At 36.0% G+C, this 26,275-nt stretch overlaps 1 protein-coding gene across 2 annotated transcripts in view; it reads right to left on the reverse strand.

Annotated features, from left to right (window-relative positions):
• The window catches only part of LOC127879547 (SLIT-ROBO Rho GTPase-activating protein 1-like), a 73,225-nt gene that overhangs the window by 38,813 nt on the left and 8,137 nt on the right, over positions 1 to 26,275 (reverse strand). For both annotated transcript variants that reach the window (XM_052426471.1, XM_052426479.1), the window contains exons 2-3: positions 10,162 to 10,345; positions 3,298 to 3,463 (exon numbers count right to left, since the gene is read on the reverse strand). In XM_052426471.1, coding sequence (XP_052282431.1) covers positions 3,298 to 3,463; positions 10,162 to 10,345 — 350 coding nt within the window. The remainder of the gene's footprint in view (positions 1 to 3,297; positions 3,464 to 10,161; positions 10,346 to 26,275) is intronic.

Here is a 26,275-nt window from a genome sequence, read left to right on the forward strand (position 1 = left end):
AACCCATTTTCAATAGGGTTCGAGTCCTCATTCATATAAAGACATTGAACAAGTTTGAAAAGAATCAGATGAAAACTGTGGACTTAATCATGTAAACAAGAAAAAGTCCAACGCACACACGGACGATGGAAATCACGCCATGACATACGCTCTTCAGGCCTTCGGCCAGTAGAGCTAAAAATGAGATGTGTGCAGAACAAAAGTTACATGCTGTCCACTATTGTGTTTTTTACCATTATTTTTGAGTATTGCAATAATTTAATCCCAAACAAGAGTGCCAAACTGTCACAAGATACGCCCATTTGAAGGTTTTGGACAACTTGATAACTTTACGATGACACATATTTTAACATGACCTACATATCATCTAGACACAACTTCTGACCAAATATGGTGAAGATCGGATGAAAACTACTTTAATTAGAGAGCGGACACCATGCTTAATGCTTGAAATGCACTAAGTTACCTTGTGACCTAGTTTTTTACCCAACATGAACTTGACCTAGATATTATTTAGACACAACTTCTGACCAAATTTGGTAAAGATCGGATGAAAACTACTTCAATTAGAGAGCGGACACCATGCTTAATCCTTGAAATGCACTAAGTGACCCCGTGACCTAAGTTTTGACCCAGCATGACTCATATTCGACCTTGACCTAGATATGGTCTAGATACATTTTCTGACCAAGTTTGGTGAAGATCGGATGAAAACTACTTTAATTAGAGAGCAAAAACCATGCTTAATCATTGAAGTGCACTAGGTGACCCCGTGACCTAGGTTTTGACCCGGCATGACCCATATTCAAACTTGACCTAGATATTGTTTAGATACAACTTCTGACCAAGTTTGGTGAAGATCGGATGAAAACTACTTCAGTTAGATAGCGAACACCATGCTAAATCATTGAAATGCACTAAGTGACCCCATGACCTAGTTTTTGACCTAGCATGACCCATATATGAACATGACATAGATATTGTCTAGATACAACTTCTGACCAAATTTGGTGAAGATCTGATGAAAACTACTTCAATTAGAGAGCTGATACCATGCTAAATCCTTGAAATGCACTAAGTGACCCCGTGACCTAGTTTTTGACCCAGCATGACCCATATTCGACCTTGACCTAGATATTGTCTAGATACAACTTCTGACTAAGTTTGGTGAAGATCAGATGAAAACTACTTCAATTAGAGAGCAGACACAATGCTAAAACATTGAAATGCACTAGGTGACCCTGTGATCTAGTTTTTGACCCGACATGACCCATTTTCAAACTTGACCTAGATATTGTTTCGATACAATTTCTGACCAAGTTTGGTGAAGATCGGATGAAAACTACTTCAATTAGAGAGCGGACACCATGCTTAATCATTGAAATGCATTAAGTGACCCCATGACCTAGTTTTTGACCTGGCATGACCCAAATTCGAACTTGACCAAGATATTGTCTAGATACAACTTCTTACCAAGTTTGGTGAAGATCGGATGAATACTACACTGCAACGCCGATATATCGCGGACCGTTATATCGCGCTGTCCAATATATAGCGCTTTGACTATGGCTCCCAAAAATCCGACGAGCATGATCACTAAATGACATGTTTTAATCTGAGAATTCGCTAACTTAGGCAAAAAAACGGTCCTATCTAGTATAAACACCCTATACTTCGCGGCTTACTATGGCAAGCAGTGAAGCGTGAAAAACAGTCGATAAGTGTTGTTTACACACGACTGGGTTTGTTTTTAACACTTAAGAAATAACCAATTAGTGTCATTGCAAAGGTAATAATGGCAGTTAACTGGTATATAAATTGTTAAATTTCGGTACATGTCATGAATTTCTTTGTCCTGATAAAAAGCGAGCGAAAATCAGCGTGGGTATATTTATTTGTAAATAAACATTTCAAAGCAGGTACAATAGATAATTTAATTTCCATTAAAAGTTTTGTTGTAAATTTCAACAAAAGTTCCGCAGTATCTCGCAAATTATGTGGCATTTACATTTCCTTTTAATAAAATATAATTCAAACACGCTGTATCATTACCGTTACGCTGTTTCAGTTCCTTTATTAGGACTATTTATAAGGGTCAATTCGAATCTATGCACAATTATATTTTATATGTTTTTTACTGCAAAAAATTTTCTTTTTAGCTGATTCACGAGCGATCGTACATGAAAATAAAAAATGTAATTTACATTTTGATTTTTTATGATAAATACAGATACGTATGTAGTTATGAAAATGTTTATTGTAGGATTGGTTTGCAATTATTACTACAAAAAATGTAGCAGCGCCGTATATAAAATGAAAACATTGGGGAAATCTGACAAATTAACCGCAATACAATTAAGTTAGACATTTCTCAAGTTATATCGCGCGCCGGTTATATCTCGCTCGCGATCTTTGGACCCCACCAACCGCGATATATCGGCGTTGCAGTGTACTTCAATTAGTGAGCGGACACTACTATGAACGCCTCCCGCCCACCCGCCGCCAAGGGTGAAACTAAAATACGTCCCCTTTTAAAAAACGGGCGTATAAATAAGTGGAAGTGTGCTGATCAGCCAAAAGGTGATAAGAAAATTATCCAATAAAAAGTTCATACCAAAGAAAACCTGGGTGGGCTTCATTTGCAAAATTTTCAAATCAAACAAAACTTTCTTAAAAGCCATGAATTTACTCATGTAACCACAAGGGTTTGAAGGAGGGAAAACTTTAAGAAACATCTGCTTTGATTGGCAAGGTTACACATAATCTTAATCATGGATGTAGCAGTCTTGGTGTGATTCTTCAGTACAATTTGCATGTGTGACGATAAGCATCAGAAAAAGATATGGCAGGTTTGTTCCAGGTATTTAAGAATGGAACATTCAATCACTCAATCTGTATCTCTCTTAATGTATTTATAGGCATGAGAAAATGAACTAAGCAGATGACAATCATAACTTTCAATCTGACATGCAAAGCCCACAAAGAAAGAAAGATGAAAAAACAACAGGAATCGGATTACTTGTCATGAATCCACGTTCATAAGGTTGTCATATCATGCTTATGACGTATGCTTTTTGCATATGTGTAAAGGACTGGAGTATGTTCCATATCACTATGTAACCTTTTTAACTGTATCAGGGATGTGATTGAGTAGAAGTCTAAGGTCAGAAAATTCTTTTGACAGACAATAAGATGCATATAGCATAGGGTGCCACAAATATCCCACCCTATAAAAATATATATAGGGGGGATACAATAACCCAAAACATTTACAAAACCATAAACATGTACACCTACTTTTTTGAACAAGCGCTGTGAGTTTTCTTGTATATCTGCCAGTCTGTTGTAGACGTGTGTGCCGCAGATCTCGGCCAGGATGCCGTGGTCGTGGCTCTGTCGCCGCGTGATCTCCAGGAGCTGGGACCAGCAGTTGAACGTGCTGAACTTGTCCCAGTTCTCTCGCCTGGAATCAAAAACAATATATTGATTGTTGTGGGCAAACCTGTTGTAAGTGTTTTAGAGGTGTTTCTTTTTTTGTACATCCCCCAAATCAGGACGAAGGGTCACATTTTCCATAGCTGAAAAAAAAGCCCTGCATAGAACAAACTATTACTGTCAGGGATTCATACCACCCTTGGCATATTGATACATTCCCTACAAATTTACAAGATCAGTTTCACACTCAAAGGCAAAGTGAAAATGGTTATGTGCAAACAGCATAAAACCAGAACAGTCTGTTCATTTTTATGCTGTTTGTTGCTCATCAGTATCTAAGGGTTGGGAATGAAGCCTTTAAAACTTGAATCTAGTAAGAAAGGTCTTTCATTCAATTAAACTTTCTAAAGGACTACAAACACATCAAAATATGTATTAAGGTGGTAAAGGGTTAAATATGCCAAGGCAGTTTACACAGTAAACATAGTTTGATCTCCAGATATTTCATACATTGCATTATCTAATGGGGTAACTAAGACAATATGGAGTGCATCATGAGTGCTTAGTGAAGGAATCATGTAGCAGTAATTGGTTCACATTAATGTGATAAGGCATGCATTTAGTGCCAATAATTGATGTATGTAATTACATGAAGCAGGATGTTCCAGCATCATGTAACTGGCTGGGTTATGGAAAGAGGGGATCATGTAGTGGGTCAGGGCTATGAGAGATTGGTGTTGTGGATAATTTCATTTGATTGAAATGGTTTTTCGGAGGAGCTGACAACGCCAGCTTTTCACCTTACGTGACCTTTGTTAGCGTCCAATAGAATTCAAATAAAACTTCCCGCGGCCAAGTACAGATGAATACACTTCATTGACTGCATTGGCTGATTTGATAATACCACTAGAACATTGGAAACATGTCTGTGTCTTTGTAACACTGTTTTACTGCGTGTTCAGCATGGAACAGTTTTATCTCTAATAAAAAGGCTTAATAGATAGAACAGTTTTACACTCAATCTCGACATCAATACAGTTTGTGCTTGCACCTTTATTTTCAGATGATTGCCAGCGCAAGAACGTTGTGTACTTAAAGGCCATGTTCTCATATTTAGTACTGACTTCCATATTCCTGTCAACATGTTATATGTAAAAGTATAAAGAGCAGTGGAAGCGATGCCTCACTTTAATGCATTGCATTTCAACCCGCAAGGTATAAGGGGTCAGTTCGCGGTTAGTGTTTGAATGTCAGAGTTTATATACAGGTCAGACCTTATGTGCTGATCAGAGTTCGCGGTCAGTAAAATAATACTTATATAATAAAGATGCTATAGCGTGAACTAGGTGAACTGGAATTTTCTTTACCAGAAAGATGTTAAATAAAGATATCCAGCGATATAATTATGGCATGTCTATAATAGATTCTTAATGTGTTTTCAACATTACCATAATAAATATTATTTTTAATTAATTAACAAGAATTATTCCATCAAATTTACTTATGTATTATTGCATCATATTGACTAATGTATTAAGTATGAGCGCGATGATTCTCAATACTGTTAATAATCGAATCAAATAGCAATGCCCGATAAACCACTAAAACAGGTTTGTTCGAAGAACGCGCATATACATATTTAAAATATGTACGGAGACTTCGCGTGTGGCCGGTTGACTTTGGTTTTCTGTTTTGTATCTATAGGTTTATGACCAGCAATATGTAATAATGTAAAATGAGCCACGAAAACTCCGCGTAACATCCCGTACTGCGTGTGATGCAGCTTAAAATTGCACAGAAAAAGATATTAGCTATCCTTGATCTCATTCATTTAAATCTTAACCTTCCATAAACTCCAACCACAATCAACGCTTATGCTTTTAAATATGAGGCAAATGATGACTGTTTTTGTCAAGTGTTCATGCAGCTTTAATAAACACACCAAACCACAGTTTCTGTTCCCATAGAATATAAATAGTGAATGTTTAATGCAGGAAGGAAATCAAAACACTTATTCAAAAAGCTAGTCTGTTTTCCGGTGTATAAGAAATACATAATGCATTAGGTGCATAGCTCTTTAAAATATACCAGCCAGCTGTCTAAATTGTATGTAATACGTTAAAATCTCAGTGAATGGAAGTTAAATTACTTTTGACTTTGAATTTAAATAAATTTTACTACCAATATACAATGAACATACACAGGCTGCATTAGTAAATCCCTAATAAAATAGGAAAACAATGTAATCTACACATAAAAACATCCCTTTAAAAAATCTGCTTGTCAATTTGTAGCTTTCGAATGATTCAGCTAAGCAAAAAATAGTTCTTTCTAGATGGTGTGGTATCCATACATTTGAACCCTTTCGCTATTTTAAGCAACATTTAATTTTACAAACTTCTTTAATCTGATTATAACAAATTTATTTATGATGAAAAATCATTCGCCATGGTTTATGCAATGCAATTATTATTTGTTCTGTTCATTGCTGTTTTTTTAATATCATTAAAAGTAAACCATTTGCATAAAATTAAGATTGGTAACCCAACATTGAGTAGTTTGTATCAGCTATCAAGAAACACATTCACCATCAGCAGAACTACCAGGTTATCCCATTTATGCCTAGTGGACTCTCCCATTCTTCTAAATTGGATCAATTTATTTCCAAAATTAGGGATGTCTAGTATATTTATTTCTATATTTAGAATATTTCTTACAGAAATTCATTGAAGCAAACAGTGCAGACCCTGATGAGACGCCGCATCTGGGTCTACGCTGTTTGCCAAGGCCTTTTTTCTAGACGCTAGGCATAAATGGGTTAATTAAGCAAATTCTGAGACACCATAATACTTATAGCAATTCTAGGTGATCATAGAAACTTGCATAAGTATTATTATTATACACCATTTGAGTGGCAATATTTAATGACTTTCTTTCAATAATGATCATGTTAACACCACTGCAATTATAATGTAACAGGCCATTACTTGAAGACTGTTCAGCACAAAGTCTCCCAGTTCCCACAGCACTTTAATGGCCTTGGTTTAGTGGCAACAAAATCGATTCTCACAGACATGATGTTGCCAGATAATAATCTTGTATGATCTTCTTACCTTTTTAAAAGTAAGGCCATAAAAAAGAGAATGCATATTTATACCCTCTTTAAAAACTGTTTTATTATATTTTCTCCTGCTCAATCAATTGATGTGTAGAAAAAAAAGCTTCTTGGAAAACACAAAGGAGAAAGGGGATTCTTCCAATCTAGAATGTAAATTTCACTCCTACCAGCCCCATCTAACAATGACCATGGTAAGCAAAGATGTGCTTCAGGATTGCCTAATGAACAAAGCATCACATCAGAAAGTATCAAGAAGTTTCAAAGTAGATATATAACTCTGAGTACAGAGTCCTGTCTTGAACAGGAGCCCCCACACAAACCATATTAATCCTTTGCATGCTGGGAAATTTGTTGTCTATTAAAATGTCGTCTGCTGAATTTCTAAAATTAGCATTTTCTTCGATTTTTTTCAAAGAATACCATCAGAATAGCAAACAGTTTGGATCCTGATGAGACGCCGCATTCTGTGGCGTCTCATCTGGATCCAAACTGTTTGCAAAGGCCTTCAAAATTCGGTTCCAGCCCTGAAAGGGTTAATGTCACTTAACTCATGGACTAATTTTGATATATATCTATATTTCAAGCAACTTGCTTGATGTCAAAATCACAACAGAATGATCACACTGACAGTTAAGTGGCTGCAATTTTTCTTATCAAGGAGCTTTCTTAAATCCTGTGACCATCACAAACTCAACGGCGCATTGGACGATTTTGGGCTTACTGACCTCGTGAACTTGAAGAAGTTTGACAAAGTTTTTTGCTACGGCTGTAAGAGTTCCAATTGATTAAGTGACCTATTTGTTGACCCCAGATGACCCAGTTTTGAAATTGGCCAAAAAATTGGTGGGAGAAATGTTCCAGACAATTTCCTGCAGACTGAGCAATAAATGTGACTGTAACAGTGCTTTCTTTATTTTGACCTATTGACCTAGTTTGTTACCCCACTGTTCCAGATTCCAACTTGGCCAAAATGTCCTTACCACAAGTCTTTCGACTAAGTTTCACAAAGATTGGGTAATATGTGTGACCTCACAAGCCTTAATTTGACCCAGTGACCTATTTTTTTTAAACCCCACTAGTCCAAGTTTGATAATTAGCCAAGATAAATCTGTGAGCAATGTTCTAAGTTTCATTAAGATTGGACATGTGTGACCTCTACAATGTTAACAAGCCTTTTCTTTAATAATTTGACCAAGTTTTTGACCCTACTTGACCAAATTTCACACTTGACCAATATACCATTGGGACAAATGTCCAGAACAATATCAAAATAGATTGGGAAATGTTGCAAGCCTTTTCATAAATTTAATCCAGTGATCTAGTTTTGACCCAATGTGACCCACTTATGAAATCCACTGAGACATCATTGGGATAAAGGTTCTGACAAAGTTTCATCAAGATTGTGCAAAAATGTGACCTGGAGAGTGTTAACAAGCTTTTTCTATTATAAGCCTTAGTTACCTTGTTTTTGACCCCCTGTGACACAGATTTCAACTAGAAGATCATAAAAATTATGGACAAAACAAAAAGTCACATAAAGATTGGGTAATAAATGTGGCCTTTAGTGTTCACAAGGTAAATATTGATGATGTTCTATGCAGATGTACAACAAACAAAAGCTAATTATGAGCATCCTGTTCACAGGCGAGATAAAACACACACTCAAACCTCATCTACATAAGACTATGATAACCAAGGAATAAGGATTGCCTAATGAACAAACCATTGCAATTTTATATAAACAAAGTTCAACATTAAGCCCCAAGTAGCAATGTCATCATGTTCTCATGAACCTCAAACAGTTTTGCACTGAGAGTCTTGCTTTTTCAACTATGATTTAGCTGCCATATGTTTAAGTGCTTAGCTTATTTTGGAAACAGCCATTAGTGACGCATGTAAGACATAGTAATAGCACATCTATAGTTTTCTTTATGTTTAATGTTGTCTTATCAATCAGCATGTTTATACATCTGTAATAAAAATAGCACATTAAGGTATTTGAACTGAAAATCAATTGCACCTGCTTTAAGTGTGAGGAAGTAGTGATAACATGTTTTCAACATCAATTATTCGTGTTATGCATCAATTTTCATCAAAAACTCACTTAGCTTTCAAGAGTATAGAAGTGTTTTCACATAGTATGGAAATCTAACTAGTGCTGTGCATATACCACACAGGCCATTCATAACTAAACAGCCAGACATTCAATTCCTTGTCATTTCCTGACTTCTGCAAATGTTAATTTTTTTTAACCCATTTTTGCCTAGCGTCTATAAAAAAGGCCTCTGCAAACAGCGTACACCCAGATGAGACGCCGCATGATGCGGCGTCTCATCAGGGTCTGCGCTGTTTGCTTAAAGGAATTTCTGTAAGAAATATTATAAATATAGAAATAAATATACAAGACATCCCTAATTTTGGAAATAAATTGATGCAATTTAGCAGGATGGGAGAGTCCACTAGGCATAAATGGGTTAATGTATATGCCCAAACAACAAGATTACTGCTGTTGTCCTTTAGTGGATAAGTGCGTAATAAAGTAACTACAATAAAAGTGTGTGTACACTTGTGTGTTTTTCCCAGCTTTGTACATAATGTAAGTCATGTTTGTGTAGTGACCATTTTATTTGTATGATGTGATATAGATTCAAGCAACCAGATCAGGGTGCAGACTACAAATGACTGCAATAACTGATTGTAAGTTTGTCCCTTTGTGTAGAGAACATGTGACAGTTTACACCAATTATTTTAGCTCAAGCAATTGTATTCAACGCCTAAGGCTTATTGAGGCTCTTACATGGGTAGACAGGGCTGAGAGATTATTCAATAACAAGAGCACCGCATAACGGGTGCCACGCTCAGCGAAAGCTTTTTTTTGAGGTCACAGTGACCTTGACCTTTGACCTAGTGACCCAAAATGGGTGTGGCGTGTAGAACTCATCAAGGTGCATCTACATATTAAGTTTCATAGTTGTAGGTGGAAGCACTTTGATTTTAGAGCCAATGTGAAGGATTTAGCACCACGCTGGACGGCGGACGACGAGCAGGCTATGACAATACCTCCGGTTTTCTACGAAAAAAGCCTCTCTAAAAAATCTCAACATTTGTGGACTGAACAATAATGTGGACTGAACAATTCTGTGGCCTGAACAATAATGTGGACTGAAATATTGTGTGGACTGAACAATAATGTGAATTGAACAATTATGTGGACTAATTTCAATAATGTGGACTGAACACTTGTTTGGACAGAACCATTCTGTGGACTGAACTATTATGTGGAATGAACAATAATGTGGACTGAAAAATTATGATTTCTGAAAAATAATGTTGACTGAACAATAATGTGGACTGAACAATTATATGAACCAAACAATTATGTGGACTGAACAATTTTATGAACCAAACAATAAAGTGGATTGAAAAATAATGTGGACTAAACAATTCTGTGGACTGAACAATTATAAGAACCAAATATGTGGACTGAATAATTATATGAACCTAACAATAATGTGGACTGAACAATAATGGGGACTTAACAATTCTGTGGACTGAACAATTATATGACCCAATCAATAAGGTGGACTGAACAATTGCAGACTGCTCACCTCTGTTTCTCTTGCTTGTGTCTAGACCAGGTGCTCTTGACGAGTTTGTCGAGGTTACGTGAGTACTCCATCTCGAGTTCCGCCTTGCGTCGATAAAAGTCCTGGATCTCCTGCACCATTGCACATTGGGTCTCGAGTCGACCCTCGAGGCATTTCAACTGCTCTCCCAACTGCTGCCGGATGTCTGAACAGAAAAGAAAAAAAACACGATTTTATTACAAAATATACAAGAGCTGTCAGAGGACAGCGCGCTTGACTATTCTAGTGCTTGACAGTATAATGTAAGCCTTCATCGGGAAATAGTTCATATTCAATAATTTTTTAGACAATCTTTAAAAAATAAAAAAAGGAAAAAAAAAAATTTTTTTTTTTTTTGGGGGGGGGGGGGGGGGGTAGGGGGGTAGGGGGGTGAGAGGGGGGTATAATGTGGGGTGTAGTATTTTATTAGATGATGTTTAAACAAGAGTTCCGCGGTCGGAGATGACCGCATTGAAGCCGGATTTTTTATTTAAATGACAGGAAAGTACCTTTCGTGTTTTTGTCAATGCAATACTTAAATTACTGAAATATTGTTCAAAGGTCAAAATGAAATGTAAGTACTTTTCAAGGCATGAGCAAACCTTGTGTTATGTTTTGAATGCATGCATATACATGAACAACAATAACATTTAAGGTCACAAATATGAACTTGAATTGACAATTAGGAAAGTTTGATCTCAATTTTTTTATTAGCAAATTAGTAACATATTGTTTGAAGTTTCCATCAATTTCATTATCAAATGTAAGAAAATAAACTTAGATGAAATAATACTATTTATTGTTTTGCTTTCACATACCTACACAGAAATCCAGACAGCCTTATGATCACTCCAAAAGGTTTCTATCACACCAGTTCTAGCAGATAGATAGACTCTATGTCCAAGCATACCAAAGTTATAACAATTTTAACATTTTAACATTTAAGGTCACAGTGACCTTGACCTTCAAATGAATGACATTGAAATGACCAGTGGTCATCTTCTAGTACTGGCCAATCTTTATTTCAAGTTTGAAGACTCTAGGTACAAGCATACCAAAGTTATAACATGAAATAAGAACTTTAACATTTTTACATTCAAGGTCACAGTGACCTTGACCTTCAAATGAATGACCTTGAAATGTCCAGTGGTTACTTACTAGTTCTGGCCAACCTTCATGTCAAGTTTCAAGACTCTAGGTCCAAGCATACCAAAGTTATAACAACTTTAACATTTTTACATTTAAGGTCACAGTGACCTTGACCTTCAAATGAATGACCTTGAAATGTCCAGTGGTTACTTACTAGTTCTGGCCAACCTTCATGTCAAGTTTCAAGACTCTAGGTCCAAGCATACCAAAGTTATAACAACTTTAACATTTTTATATTGAAGGTCACAGTGACCTTCACCTTCAAATGAATGACCTTGAAATGACCAGTGGTCATCTGTTAATCCTGGCCAACCTTCATGTCAAGTTTGAAGACTCTAGGTCCAAGCATACCAAAGTTATACCATGAAATAAGAACTTTAACATTTTTACATTCAAGGTCACAGTGACCTTGACCTTCAAATGAATGACCTTGAAATGACCAGTGGTTACTAACTAGTTATGGCCAACCTTCATGTCAAGTTTCAAGACTCTAGGTCCAAGCATACCAAAGTTATAACAACTTTAACATTTTTTATATTGAAGGTCACAGTGACCTTGACCTTCAAATGAATGACCTTGAAATGACCAGTGGTCATCTGTTAATCCTGGCCAACCTTCATGTCAAGTTTGAAGACTCTAGGTCCAAGCATACCAAAGTTATACCATGAAATAAGAACTTTAACATTTTCGAGCACGCCGCCACCCCGCCCGCCCGCCCGCCCCCCCGCCCGCCCGACAACATCAATCTATAAGCCGAGATTTTTTTGAAAAAAATCCGGCTAAAAAACAAATTCGGGGGGGGGTGGGGGTAGGGGGGTGGGGGGTGAGAGGGGGGTATAATGTGGGGTGTGATAATATATTAGATGTTTAAAAAAAAAAAGGGGGGGGAGGTTGGGGGAGGGGGAAGGGATTCTGGGTAGGGGCGTGGGGTATTGTTTGGGTGGAATCCATTGTGGTATTCAGGTAAGTGTTGTTTTGTCAAAGTAATAATAAAATGTGATCATAAATAAAAAAGTTATGGCAATTTAAGCAAAATGTTCAATTATATAAGTGTAAAAGGGGCCATAATTATGTCAAAATGCTTGATACAGTGGTAAGCTCTTGTTTATAGGTTGGGGTCATGATGGTTAACAAGAATGCAAAATATGAAAGCAATATGTCAAGGGACATTGAAAATAGTTGGGGTAGTACGCAAACTTTAACAATTGCTGCATATTCTAAGTGGAAAAGGGGCCATAATTATGACAAAATGCTTGATAGAGTTGTCTGCTCTTGTTTATAGGTTGGGGTCATGTTGGTAAACAAATATGCAAAATATGAAAGCAATATGTCAAGGGACAAAGAAAATATTTGGGGTAGTACGAAAACTTTAACATTTGCTGCATATTGTAAGTGGAAAAGGGGCCATTATTATGAAAAAATGCTTGATAGAGTTGTCTGCTCTTGTTTATGAGTTGGGGTCATGTTGGTAAACAAGTATGCAAAATATGAAAGCAATATGTCAAGGGACAATGAAAATATTTGGGATAGTTTGAAAACTTTAACATTTGCACGCTCACGCAGACGCCTGGGTGAGTGGGATAGCTCCACTATATATATTTTATATATATTAGTCGAGCTAATAAAAAGGCATCACTATTTTGACACAACAAAACCAGATGAATATCTGCAACATTTTGAGCCCATGGCCAATAATACTTGAAATAATCAAGCAACTGCATAATGCACATGTTTGATCTCTCACCTTAAGTGTGACCTTTACCTTTGCCCAGGGAATGACACACCATCGCCACATGTGGAGCATTGTGATATGTTGCTTTCAAATTAAATGAAGAATGATTAAGTAACAGTCCAGAATAGTTTTTGGGGCCATATTCATCCTTCGACTCTTGACCTTTGACACAGATGTTACATGTGACACATCTTCTTTTTATTGTGGACAGCTATGGTAAGTTATTTTATTTGCATGATGAATGACAGCCTGACAAGCTGTTTTATGACAAAATCTGACATTTGACCTCTAAGTGTGACCTTAACCTTTGAGGTAAGGAGGTGGATGTGGTGGTTTGCCCTCTCCTCATGGTGTGTTCATTGATTATAAGTTATCTTAAAATTGCTTGAAAAATGACAACGTTTGACTTTTGAACTCCTAGTATGACTTTGATATTTGATCTAGAAAGCCAGGTGTAAAATGGCAGACCCTTGTCTTATGATGTCAGTCATTTGTGTTAACTTTTTACTAAATTGCATAAAGGATAAAGTTACAGTCAGGACAAGCTCTGTTGCAGCCATATACACTTGACCATTAATTGCGACTGCTGTATCTGCAAGCGGGCTTGAAAAAGAGAGCATGATATAGAAATGATGATTAAAAAAGTTCAAATGTTTTTCAAATGTTCTGCGTTTTCAAAACGTTCTGGCTAACATCTGGGATGTAATAAATATACTTGGTATATGTTTTTCAAGTCATTTATCTAAGAAAAAAAAGTACTAGGTGTCTTCACTTCTTATACTTACGTGTTTTACCATGAAAGCATATAATTTGACATGTTCTGCAAGATCTTTTGCACACATTGTGCAGACTATGCACACCAAATTGCATTCAAATCACTTTAACTTGCTTAATAGAATTAATTATCAACCAAACAAAAATATGTTACACCAAAATATTTTTGTAGTTGATATGATTTCTCCACAAACAAACTATTAATGTTCATGATTATAAAGATGGTTAGACTTAACATCATATAATCCCACACAGGTGGTCCATTTTACCAACCCACTATTTTAACAAACCTTCAAACACAGATTCAAAGATGCAGAGTAATAATTTTATTTGTAATTTATTGTCTAAAACTCAATAAAAGTAATAAAAAGGAAACACCGTTCACACAAAATAATAGCAGTCGGAACCAATTGTTACTTCACAAAGAAATTTATGAACTGCTTCATGCAAAAATGGGTCTTAAAGCATGTGCAGCCAACGCAGCTCCAGGACAGGTCTGAAGCTATCATGTCTGCTCATGTGACCTTGTGTACCTTAACATTGGACAATGTACCTTCTGATCTTACAGCACAATTACATACACCTGTCTGGAGCTACACTGGACACATATTGCTTAAGACCCATTTTTACATGAAGCGGCTTACATATGTATGAAAGACTTCCACTATGATGAAAACTGGCTTTTTAATTAAAATAACAATACACCAAATATTCAAGTAAGATGAAAATGTAAATGTCTATTTTTTAAACAGATATTATTGCATATTTAATGGACCTGTTTTGGTGATTTATACATGTACATGACTAGTTTAATATGCAAAGCAAGCAATTTAAAATATACCCCTAAGCATCATTCTAAAGAAAATTAAATCCATATCTTTCTTTTACATAAATGTAGCAATATTTTTGTTGATAACCCTTTAAGCGCTGGAACCGAATTTTGAAGGCCTTTGCAAACAGTTTGGATCCAGATGAGACGCCACAGCTATTCTGATAGTATTCTTTGGAAAAAAATAGAAGAAAATGCTAATTTTAGAAATTCAGCAGACGACATTTTAGCAGATGACAAATTTCCCAGCATGCAAAGGGTTAAAGTATCTGACACTTGAAATAGCATGAAAACCTCTGTAAGTATAACAGACTGAAAACAGTTATCAATTACTTAGGCTTTAAACATTTAATAGCCTAAGGCTGCTTGTGAAATGAGGAAATTCTGTTAAAATTGACTTCTTAAATAACATTGTGTGACTCAACATCCCCCATGTGATGTGTTGGCTGGGACGGCTGGGACAGCTGGGGGAGGGGTAGTGGAGTAGATTGCAGTTGAAATATGTATTAATCACTCTGTTTAAGTGTAGATAATTACAGTTTATCAAGTAACAGTGTCCTACTTGAAAGCCCACATAAAATTGCATTATTATTCAGGCATAAATGAATCTGTATACAGAAGCTGTAAACATCACAATGTTCACACAAAAGTAACAACAATTATAATTCATTAGCATCCACTTAATTATAAACCTTTCTGCGCTACAATTATACTACCAATGTGTGCATATACAAAACATCAGAGGACAATTACAATGGTGGCTGTGCAGTGAAAATAAGAGCCCAAAGTAACATGTAAACCTGTATAAAAAGAAGCTATAACAAATCCTCAAGAATGAGATGCACAATGTTTGAATCATGGATTCCTGGGGCATCAATCATATTTGATAAGAAGCGATGTGTTTGTGAAACACTATGTCCTCATATATTTGACCTTTGACCTTGAAGAATGACCTTGACCTTTCACCACTCAAAATGTGCAGCTCCATGAGATACACATGCATGCCAAATGTCAAGTTGCTATCTTCAATATTGCAAGTGTACATTAAATGAACGATTTTGACCCATATATTTGACCTTTGACCTTGAAGGATGACCTTGACCTTTCACCACTGAAAATATGCATGTCCATGAGATACACAAGCATGCCAAATATGAAGATGCTATCTTCAATATTGCAAAAGTTATTGCAAATGTTAAAGTTTGCACAAACAAACAAACCAACAAACGAACCAACAGACAGGGCAAAAACAATATGTCCCCCAATATAGTGATGGGGGACATAAAAATTAAATATTTCTACTAAATAAATTCAGTAAGATGTCCTCCATAGCACATTGTGTGGTGTAATAAAAATGTGTGGTTCTATCAAATGAATTAAAACATAGCTGTGACGTCAAACCATTGTTGTTGCTGTACCTTAAATTTAATATTTGACAGTTTGAGTTCATTATCAGGCATATTTGCATAGTATTGGCTTGTATTATCAACAATATATAGTACTATATAGAGTTGGCAGTAGGAAATATGCTGGTAATGTTTTAAGTGCTATTTTATATAAGCCCCTAACTTTCCATTATATTTAATGTATCGAACAATCTTCCACGCTACATACCTCAGTCCGTCAAATATTGTATAAAATGGACAGTTTTCGGCCTATATCTGTAACTTAATACAATGGCCTTCAGTAAACAGTGTTTTTTCATTTCCTTTTAATTTCTTACAGTGTTGTTATAAACACAATCGAACAATAGACTTTTTAATACATGTATGCATGAATTGAAATATAAAACCCTATAAATCAGTTATAGTTCACTCAATCTAAGATGGTCAATAGGAAATCTATTGTCATGTGTAATATACACCCTTGAGGACATACATTATATAAAATCAAACATGTAAGAAGGAAACATTTATAGCTTTAAATTGATACAAATTACTTTCCCAATGGGCATGTGTCTCACATTTTCTTCAAATCTAATACCTTTACCACTTAGATACCTATTTTGATGCATTTGTAGTCCCTTAGAAAGTTACATTTAATTAAATACCTTTCTTTAGTTACTAGATTCAAGTTTTAAAGGCTTATTTTCAACCATAAGATACTGGTCAGCAGCAAACAGCATAAAACCTGAACAGCTGGCGAGTTACATGCAGGCTGTTCTGGTTTTATGCTGTTTGCACATAGCCATTTTATCTTGCTTCTGAGTGGGAAAGGGTTAATTAATGGAAGTCAGAACTGATCATTTATATTTTACACGAAACAAAATGATAAATACATCACAGAAGTGGAAAAAATTAAACCCCTCATGCCTGTGAGTGGGAACTGAGAAAACCCTCACAACAATTCCATCCCCACAGCAAGGCCAAAAAGGAACCCACAGGGCTACACAGATGCCAAGCTGGGATGTCAGTCAACCATTAAATGCACAGCTGCTTCTCATTTCCCAGTTACACAGACATTTGAATTAAAAGGGGGATTCCAAAGTTTGCCAGCATTGGAAATGGGGAGGGCTGTTCAACAAATACTGAGCTCAGAAATTAATCCAGGAAATAATATTACAAAGAATTTTGGTAATTAACAACCATATTTATCTTGCTCAATAGCCTTATCTTCCCAACAACCCCCCTCCCCCCCCCCCTTTAAAAAAATAATCAACCTAGATCAACCAAAATTCACTTGTTGCTTCATTCTCCATTTTAACTGTTACAAAGATATTTTCATGCCCACCTACAGTCTACACTTTGACGCATACAGTTGCCGAAGTTCTATCAAAGAGTCTGAAATACACTTCCTTTGCACAGTTAATTACATACAAATTGCTTACATGAACTGTTTTAAGTTAAAAGTACACCTACTTTTGTATCTGTAAAATAGTAAGTGTTGAGGCTAATATTTCATAGAGAAAACCTCTTCTTACAGATAGTTTGACCTAACTGATCTTCATAAGCAAGTTCAAAAATCCTCTCACCATTGCATACCATTGCCAACCTACATGTTTGTGTTTCACTCTTGAAAAGAAATACATGTAACCCTGTGTAAAAAATATCAAGTATTTTAGGTCTAACTCAAACCAAAGATCTTAATTATTTTCTTTACTGAAGAGCACACGATGTCAATCTGCTAACAGCTTCCCACAGCTTTCTGTCTATTCAGAAAAAGATTACATCAGAAATGGTATTCTGTTTTCAGTTAATCTAGATAGTGATAAAACATCAAGAGAATAATGACAGTCAGCAAAAATAAACATAATATTTCTAATCTTCCTGAAAATCTCCTTTACCTGCAAAGAAAAAATTGTATTATGTTTTGAAGTTCAGAACTAGTATCAGCTCCCTCCTCCAAATCAAAGCAATACAATAATATATCAATGTACATACAGCAGTTCAAGTAAAATACATAAATTTAACTCAGTACATTATCAGATAGTCTTTTAGGCAAACAAGAAAATGTCATTATGTTTCCACATTAAGCATACAAAAATGTGGGTAGGCAGGTTGGCTACATTTATTTGTGTAAACTTGTTTCACAAGGCCCCAAACATGCAGAATTCTTCGAATTCGGTATTTAATTTTTTTTAAGTAATTTTATAAATTTGAAGTAAATATAACAACAGTTACTATAATTAAATACAGCAAAACCCACGCGAAAACTTAATAGTGAATTAAGTAAATATCATATTTAGCAAAAATAATTGAAAACTCAACCTAGAATACTAAACAACAAGATGTGTTTGTGAAACACTATGTCCCCATATATGACGTTTGACCTTGAAGGATGACCTTGAACATGACCCTTCACCACTCAAAATGTGCAGCTCCATGAGATACACATGCATGTCAAATATAAAATTGCTAGCTTCAATATTGCAGAAGTGACATTACATGAGCAACTTTGACCCATATATTTGACCTTGAAGGATGACCTTGACCTTTCAGCTCTCAAAATGTGCAGCTCCATAAAATACACATGCATGCCAAATATCAAGTTGCTATCTTCAATATTGCAGAAGTACTCATCAAATGAGCGATTTTGGCCACATATATTTGACCTCTGACCTTGAAGGATGACCTTGACCTTTCACCACTCAAAATGTGCAGTTCCATGAAATACACATGCATGCCAAATATCAAGTTGCTATCTTGAATATTGAAATATTGCAAAAGTGTACATTAAATGAGCGATTTTGACCCTTATATTTGACCTTTGACCTTGAAGGATTACCTTGACCTTTCACCAATCAAAATGTGCAGCTCCATGAGATACATATGCATGCCAAATATCAAGTTGCTATCTTCAATATTGCAAAAGTTATTGCAAATGTTAAAGTTGGCACAAACCAACAGACCAACCAACAGACAGGGCAAAAACAATATGTCCCCCGCTACTATAGTGGGGGACATAAAAAGGGAAAGGCCATCACAACAAGGGCTGTTTGAAAAACATGCATGCCCCCCATATGGGCTGTCCGTTGTACTGGCAGCCATTGTGTGAATACGACCTTTGTCACTGTGACCTTGACCTTTGACCTAGTGACCTGAAAATCAATCGGGGTCATCTGCAGATCACTATCAATGTACCTATAAAGTGTCATGATCCTAGGCAAAAGCATTCTTGAGTTATCATCCGAAATCATTTTACTATTTCAGGTCACCGTGACCTTGACCTTTGACCTAGTGACCTCAAAATCAATAGTGGTCATTTGCGAGTCATGATTAATCTACCCATAAAGTTTTATGATCCTAGGCGTATGCGTTCTTGAGTTATCATCCGGAAACCATTTTACTATTTCGGATCACCGTGACCTTGACCTTTGACCTAGTGACCTCAAAATCAATAGGGGTCATCTGCAAGTCATGATCAATGTACCTATGAAGTTTCATGATCCTAGGCCCAAGCGTTCTTGAGTTATCGTCTGACAACCACCTGGGGGACGGACCTACCGACCTACCGACTGACATGAGCAAAGCAATATACCCCCTCTTCTTCGAAGGGGGCATTAAAAATTAGGTCAGTTCAGTGGACACAAACAGCTTTATATTTCACACCTAATAACCCTTTACCACTAAGATACGTATTTTGATGTATTTGTAGTCCCTCAGTAAGTTCAATTTTATTTAAGAGCTTTCTTACTAGATTCAAGTTTTAAAGGCTTATTTCCAACCCTAAGATACTGATGAGCAGCAAACAGCATAAAACCTGAACAGACTGCGAGTAACTCCCAGGCTGTTCTGGTTTTATGCTGTTTGGACAAAGCCATTTTCACTTTGCTTCTACGTGGGAAGTAAAAGAATCACTTTGTAACTGAGTATCCACTGAAAGATTCAGCATTAAATGAGTATTTTTATTTGGTAACTTGATTTGAAAAGCATTAAACATACATACACATTCACTATACCCCTTTCTTTATTACTCTTGTATCATTTATTAGCAATTATCCAAGTTCACACAGTCTTGCAGCCCCTTATTGCATGAATTGGATCAAACTCTCAATGACTACAACCTGTGGCCTATTAGCAAAACAAAGGCCATTACAGGGCTGTTATGACTGTACTCCATCACTGCTATGACTAATAATTTTCATGAGGGCTAAGTGAACTAAAGAAACAATATCCAACAATATACTAGTGTAAATATTGTGATGTTTCAGTGATTTATCTTAACGCTGTGAGGTAATTTACATATGATACATGCTGCATAGAAAACCTAAAGGCCCAAAAGCAATTAACATTAATTTTTATGATTATAAAATTGACTCAACAAGAGGACCATGATGGCCCTGAATCACTCACCTGACAAACCTTGCTACATCAACTTAAATTCTATCAGACCCATATACAATCCTAAGCCAGATTTCATCAATTAATACATTCTGACAAAATTTCATTAAGACGTGATGAAAACTGTGACCTCTTTTATCTACACAAGGTTTTACTATAATTGGCCCGGTGACCTAATTTTTGACCCCAGATGACCCATATACGATCCAAAATCAGATATTATAAAGATAAACATTCTGACCACATTTCATTAAAATCAGATGAAAACTATGACCTCTATTGTCTTCACAAGGTTTTTCTATGATTTGACCTAGTGACCTAGTTTTTGACCCCAGATGACCCAAATACAATCTCAACCCAGATTTCATCTAGATTAACATTCTGGCCATGTTTTATTAAGTTTGGATGAAAACTCAGACCTCTACAGTCTACACTAGGGTTTTTTAACTTTAACCTAGAGACCTAGTTTTTGACCCTAGATGACTCAAATTTGATCTCAACCCAGATTTTAACAAAACAAACATTCCGACCATATTTCATTAAGATCTGATCAAAATTGTAACCTCTACCGTCTACACAAGGTTTTTCTATGATTTGATTCAGTGACCTTGTTTCTGACACAAGATGATCCAAATACAATCCCAATCCAGATTTTATTAAGATAAACATTCTAATCAAATTTCATAAAGATTGGCTGAAAACTGTGACCTCTAATGTCTACAAGAGGTTTTTCTATAATTTGCCTTAGTGACCTAGTTTTTGACCCCAGATGACCCAAATACAATCTCAACCCAGATTTTATTAAGATAAACATTCTAATCAAATTTCATAAAGATTGGCTGAAAACTGTGACCCCTAATGTCTACAAGAGGTTTTTCTAGTTTTTGACTTAGTGACCTAGTTTTTGACCCCAGATGACCCAAATACAATCTCAACCCAGATTTCATTAAGATAAACATTCTGACCAAATTTCATAAAGATTTGATGAAAACTGTGACCTCTATTGTCTTCACAAGGTTTTTCTATTATTTGACCTAGTGACCTAGTTTTTGACCCCAGATGACACAAATATAATCTCAACCCAGATTTCATCAATATAAACATTCTGACCAAATTTCATTAAGATTTGATGAAAACTGTGACCTATGTTGTCTTCACAAGGTTTATCTATCATTTGACCTAGTGACCTAGTTTTTTACCCCAGATGACCCAAATACAATCCCAACCCAGATTTCATCTAGATAAACATTCTGTCCAAATCTCATAAAGATTGGATGAAAATTGTGACCTCTATTGTCTACATAAGGTTTTTCTATTATTTGACCTAGTGACCTAGTTTTTGACCCAAGATGACCCAAATACAATCCCAACCCAGATTTCATCAAGATAAACATTCTGACCAAATTTCATGAAGATTGGATGAAAACTGTGACCTCTATTGACTACACAAGGTTTTTCTATTATTTGACCTAGTGACCTAGTTTTTGACCCCAGATAACCCAAATACAATCCCAACCCAGATTTCATCAAGATAAACATACTGACCAAATTTTAAAAAGATTGTATGAAAACTGTGACCTCTACTGTCTACACAAACAAATTGTTGACCGACGGACGGATGCACATACGGACGCACAACGGACGCCGGACATCAAACGGTCACATAAACTCACCATGTCACTTCGTGACAGGTGAGCTTAAAACAGACTGAATGAAACTAGCTGCATTTTGTTATCTCACAACAATAAGCCTGATGAATTATTCAAACAGATTTCTATAAGATTATTTTTCAAGTGTGAACTCTTTACACACACTTGATGTTGCATTTGGATGACAAACAAGTGCAAACACACATACCATCCGTCTATCATGAACAAACACAATAATAATTAGCCAGACTTAAGATCTACACTTGAAATAGCCTCCAATATTTAATATTTATAGACTGGTTAACTTAGTGTTACTCAAGTAGTTATCTTTAATAAAATGATTCTTTGTAAAATCAAATTACACCTACGAGGAACAATTAAAATGCAATTAACAAAAGTAAAATTTACATGTTTTTAAAGGATATTAAAATAAAATACACATAAATTTATTTATAACATTATTTCATTCACTGAGTTATTTAACTATGCATAAGCAATAGCTGCATGATCACAGTATACCTATGCAGTTATAAGTAAAATGAACAATTAAAAATTATATGATCATATACTTGTAATATAATATATTTTGAAGTTGCAAATATAAAATAATTTTATTTGTATACAACCAATGTATTGCTTCACTATTTTCCTGTTTATATATAAACAAGAGATTCTTGTGAAACACTCATGCACTCAGACTTGCCACCAAGCTTACAAATGTGACTTTGTTAAGAAATGTTTTGAATATCGAATGCACACCTTGATTTCAAAACGGATTGGGGGTCTTGCTTCCCTCAGAACTAACAAGCATACTTATTGATATGACCCAACATTAACTAATTCTCTAGATATTGTGTGGAAAGGGTTTAAGATTAAAAGCTCATGTGACCTTGACCTCAGAAAGGTTGACCTCAAAATGTCTAGGCTTCTTCTTTCCTCCCATCCAACAAGCTTATCACCTTTAAAGAGTGTAGGTAAATGCAATCTCTAGAAATTCTAAAGAAAAGTATTCAAGTTAAATTCCTTTTGGCCTTGACCTTTGAACTGTTTAACTCAAAATCAACAGTATTCTTCTTTAAGTTTCTTCCCTTGCTTATCACCTATCCATCCGTTGATTTGACGATTTGTTCATCTAAAGGTCTCATGGAACTGACAATCAGACCAACTGATGAACTGGTTGGTGTAGAAAAATAAAACTGCAATTTTTCAAAGTATGGCAGAGCTAAGTAGGCACAGTCAGTGAAGGACATTATGTCACAAACTAAATTACTGTTTCATGTCTATTTATTTGGTCAAGAAGCCAACAGAGTTATCAACAGGGTTTCTATTGTTTCGATACTTGAACAGTGATATGGTATATGGCTACCAATCTATGCTTACTATGCCAGCATGTGGCACTAGTTATTCATGAAGCAACATTTGATAACAATTAACATGCTGTGGTTGCTAACCAATAAACTTCCATGTTTTTTGCAGCTGATATTTACACCTTGCAAACACAGTTGCTATTCCTCAAAAAAAACTCTTTTTGCAATACAAATTAGCAAATGACTTCAATTTATGAACAGAACAGAAAGTTTATTCATATAACTTGAACATTTCCAGTTCATCGTTACATATACATTTAATTCCCCAAATCCAATTACTTCTGAAAATGACCAATTTGCATTCCCCTAATCCAATGATGTTCAACCTACATCTTATCTGTTATGCAAAAAGCATTATATAATTTCGCAAATTCTACACATTTATGTAATATCCTTATTATTATAATTGCTGAATGATAATTAAGTTTTGTATTTATGAACATAATGATAAATATTTTTTGATATTAAGACATATGAAACTAATAAAACAGCATGAACATTTTACTGTGCTTAAAAATTATTTGTTAACAAGAGGGCCAAGATGGCCCTAGTTCGCTCACCTGAGAGGAGTCGGTTCATTCAATCTTTAACAAATGTCAAACTTGACTTAGATATTGTCCAGACAAACATCCTATTCAAGTTTCATCATTATTTCATCTGCGAGTCATGATCAATGTACCTATAAAGTTTCATGATCCTAGGCATATTAGTGTTCTTGAGTTATCACCCAGAAACCATTTTACTATTTCAGGTCACCGCGACCTTGACCTTTAACCTAGTGACCTGAAAATCAATAGGGGTCATCTGCGAGTCATGATCATTGTACCTATGAAGTTTCATGATCATAGGCATAAGCGTTCTTGAGTTATCATCCAGAAACCATTTTACTATTTCAGGTCACCATTACCTTGACCTTTGAATTAGTGACCTGAAAATCAATAGGGGTCATCTTCGAGTCATGATCAATGTACCTATAAAGTTTCATGATCCTAGGCATAAGTGTTCTTGAGTTATCATCTGGAAACCATTTTACTATTTCGGGTCACCATGACCTTGACTTTTGACCTAGTGACCTGAAAATCAATAGGGGTCATCTACAAGTCATGATCAATGTACCTATGAAGTTTCATGATCCTAGGCATAAGCGCTCTTGAGTTATCATCTGGAAACCATTTTACTGCTTTGGGTCACTGTGACCTTGACCTTTGACCTAATGACATGAAAATCAATAGGGGTCATCTGCGAGTCATGATCAATGTATCTTTGAAGTTTCATGATCCTAGGCATAAGCCTTCTTGAGCTATCATCCGTAAACCATTTTACTATTTCGGGTCATCTTGACCTTGACCTTTGACCTAGTGACCTGAAAATCAATAGGAGTCATCTGCGAGTCATGATCAATGTACCTATGAAGTTTCATGATCCTTGGCATAAGTGCTCTTGAGTTATCATCCCGAAACCATCTGGGGGACGGACGGACCGACATGAGCAAAACAATATACCCCCTCTTCTTCGAAAGGGGGGGGGGGGGGCATAATGAGAAAACTGCCCCCCTCCCAGCAGCCATGTTATTCAACTGACCGGAACCATTTTTGACCCCAACTCTGGTATCAAGGAAACAAATGTTCTGAGCAAATTACATGAAAATTGGGCCAAAAATGTGACTTCTACTGTGTACACATGTTTTCACTATATACATATAGAGAAAAATGCCCCGCCCACTGGCGGCCATGTTTTTTCACCGATCCTGACCATTTTCAAACTCGTCTGAGATATCAATAAAACCAATGTTTTGACCAACTTTCATGATGATTGGGCAAAAATTGTGTCTTCTAGAGTGTTTACAAGGTTTCTCTATAGCGAAAAAAGGAAAACTGCCCCGCCCACTGGCGGCCATGTTTTTCAACGGATCAGAACCACTTTTGAACTCAACCAAGATATCATTAAGACAAACATTTTGACAAAGTTACATGTACATGAAGATTGGGCATGAAATGTGACTTCTACAGTGTTTACAAGGTTTTTCTTTTTTTTTTACCTAGTTTTTGACCCGGCACAACCCAGTTTCGAACTCCGCCAAGATTTCATTGGGACAAAGCTTCTGACCAAGTTTCATGAAGATGAGACCAGAAACGTGGCCTCTAGAGTGTTTACGAGCAAATGTTAACGAACGGACGGACAGACGGACGGACGGACAGACGGACGGACATACGACAGACAAAGACCGGTCACAAAAGCTCACCTGAGCAATCAGGTTAGCTAAAAAAGCTGACAACAAGAAAAAATCCTCATATTTTTATTAAATCTTTTTAATAATAACCATTTAACAGATTTGAGTTGTTAACAGATGGTTATATATGGGCATTGCTCTGTGATAAAGGGGTTTACTGCATATGCCTAATGTGTCATCCAAGATAAGCCTGTGCAGTCCACACAGGCTAATCAGGGACGAGACTTTCTGCCTAAACTGCATTTTTACTAAGAAGATACTATCTTGTAACGAAAAATATCATGGAGGCAAAAAGTGTCGTCCCTGATTAGCCTGTGCAGACTGCACAGGCTAATCTGGGATGACACTTTACACACATGCATTAAACCCCCTTTTCACAGAGCACAGTCCATAAGTATTTGTCCTTCTTTGTCCACACTGCCTGTTTTCCATAAGGAGAATGGACAAAATATTGGCAATATAATTATAAACCTGTCGCTTTTGTTTACATTTACATAATAAGATGTGTAAAAGGTCACATTTATTGAGGACTGAATCTATTATTGTCATATTCACACCATAAACACTGCATTATATCTGGCTTAAT

Source organism: Dreissena polymorpha, chromosome 1, assembly GCF_020536995.1.
Source record: "Dreissena polymorpha isolate Duluth1 chromosome 1, UMN_Dpol_1.0, whole genome shotgun sequence".
Taxonomy (NCBI): domain Eukaryota; kingdom Metazoa; phylum Mollusca; class Bivalvia; order Myida; family Dreissenidae; genus Dreissena; species Dreissena polymorpha.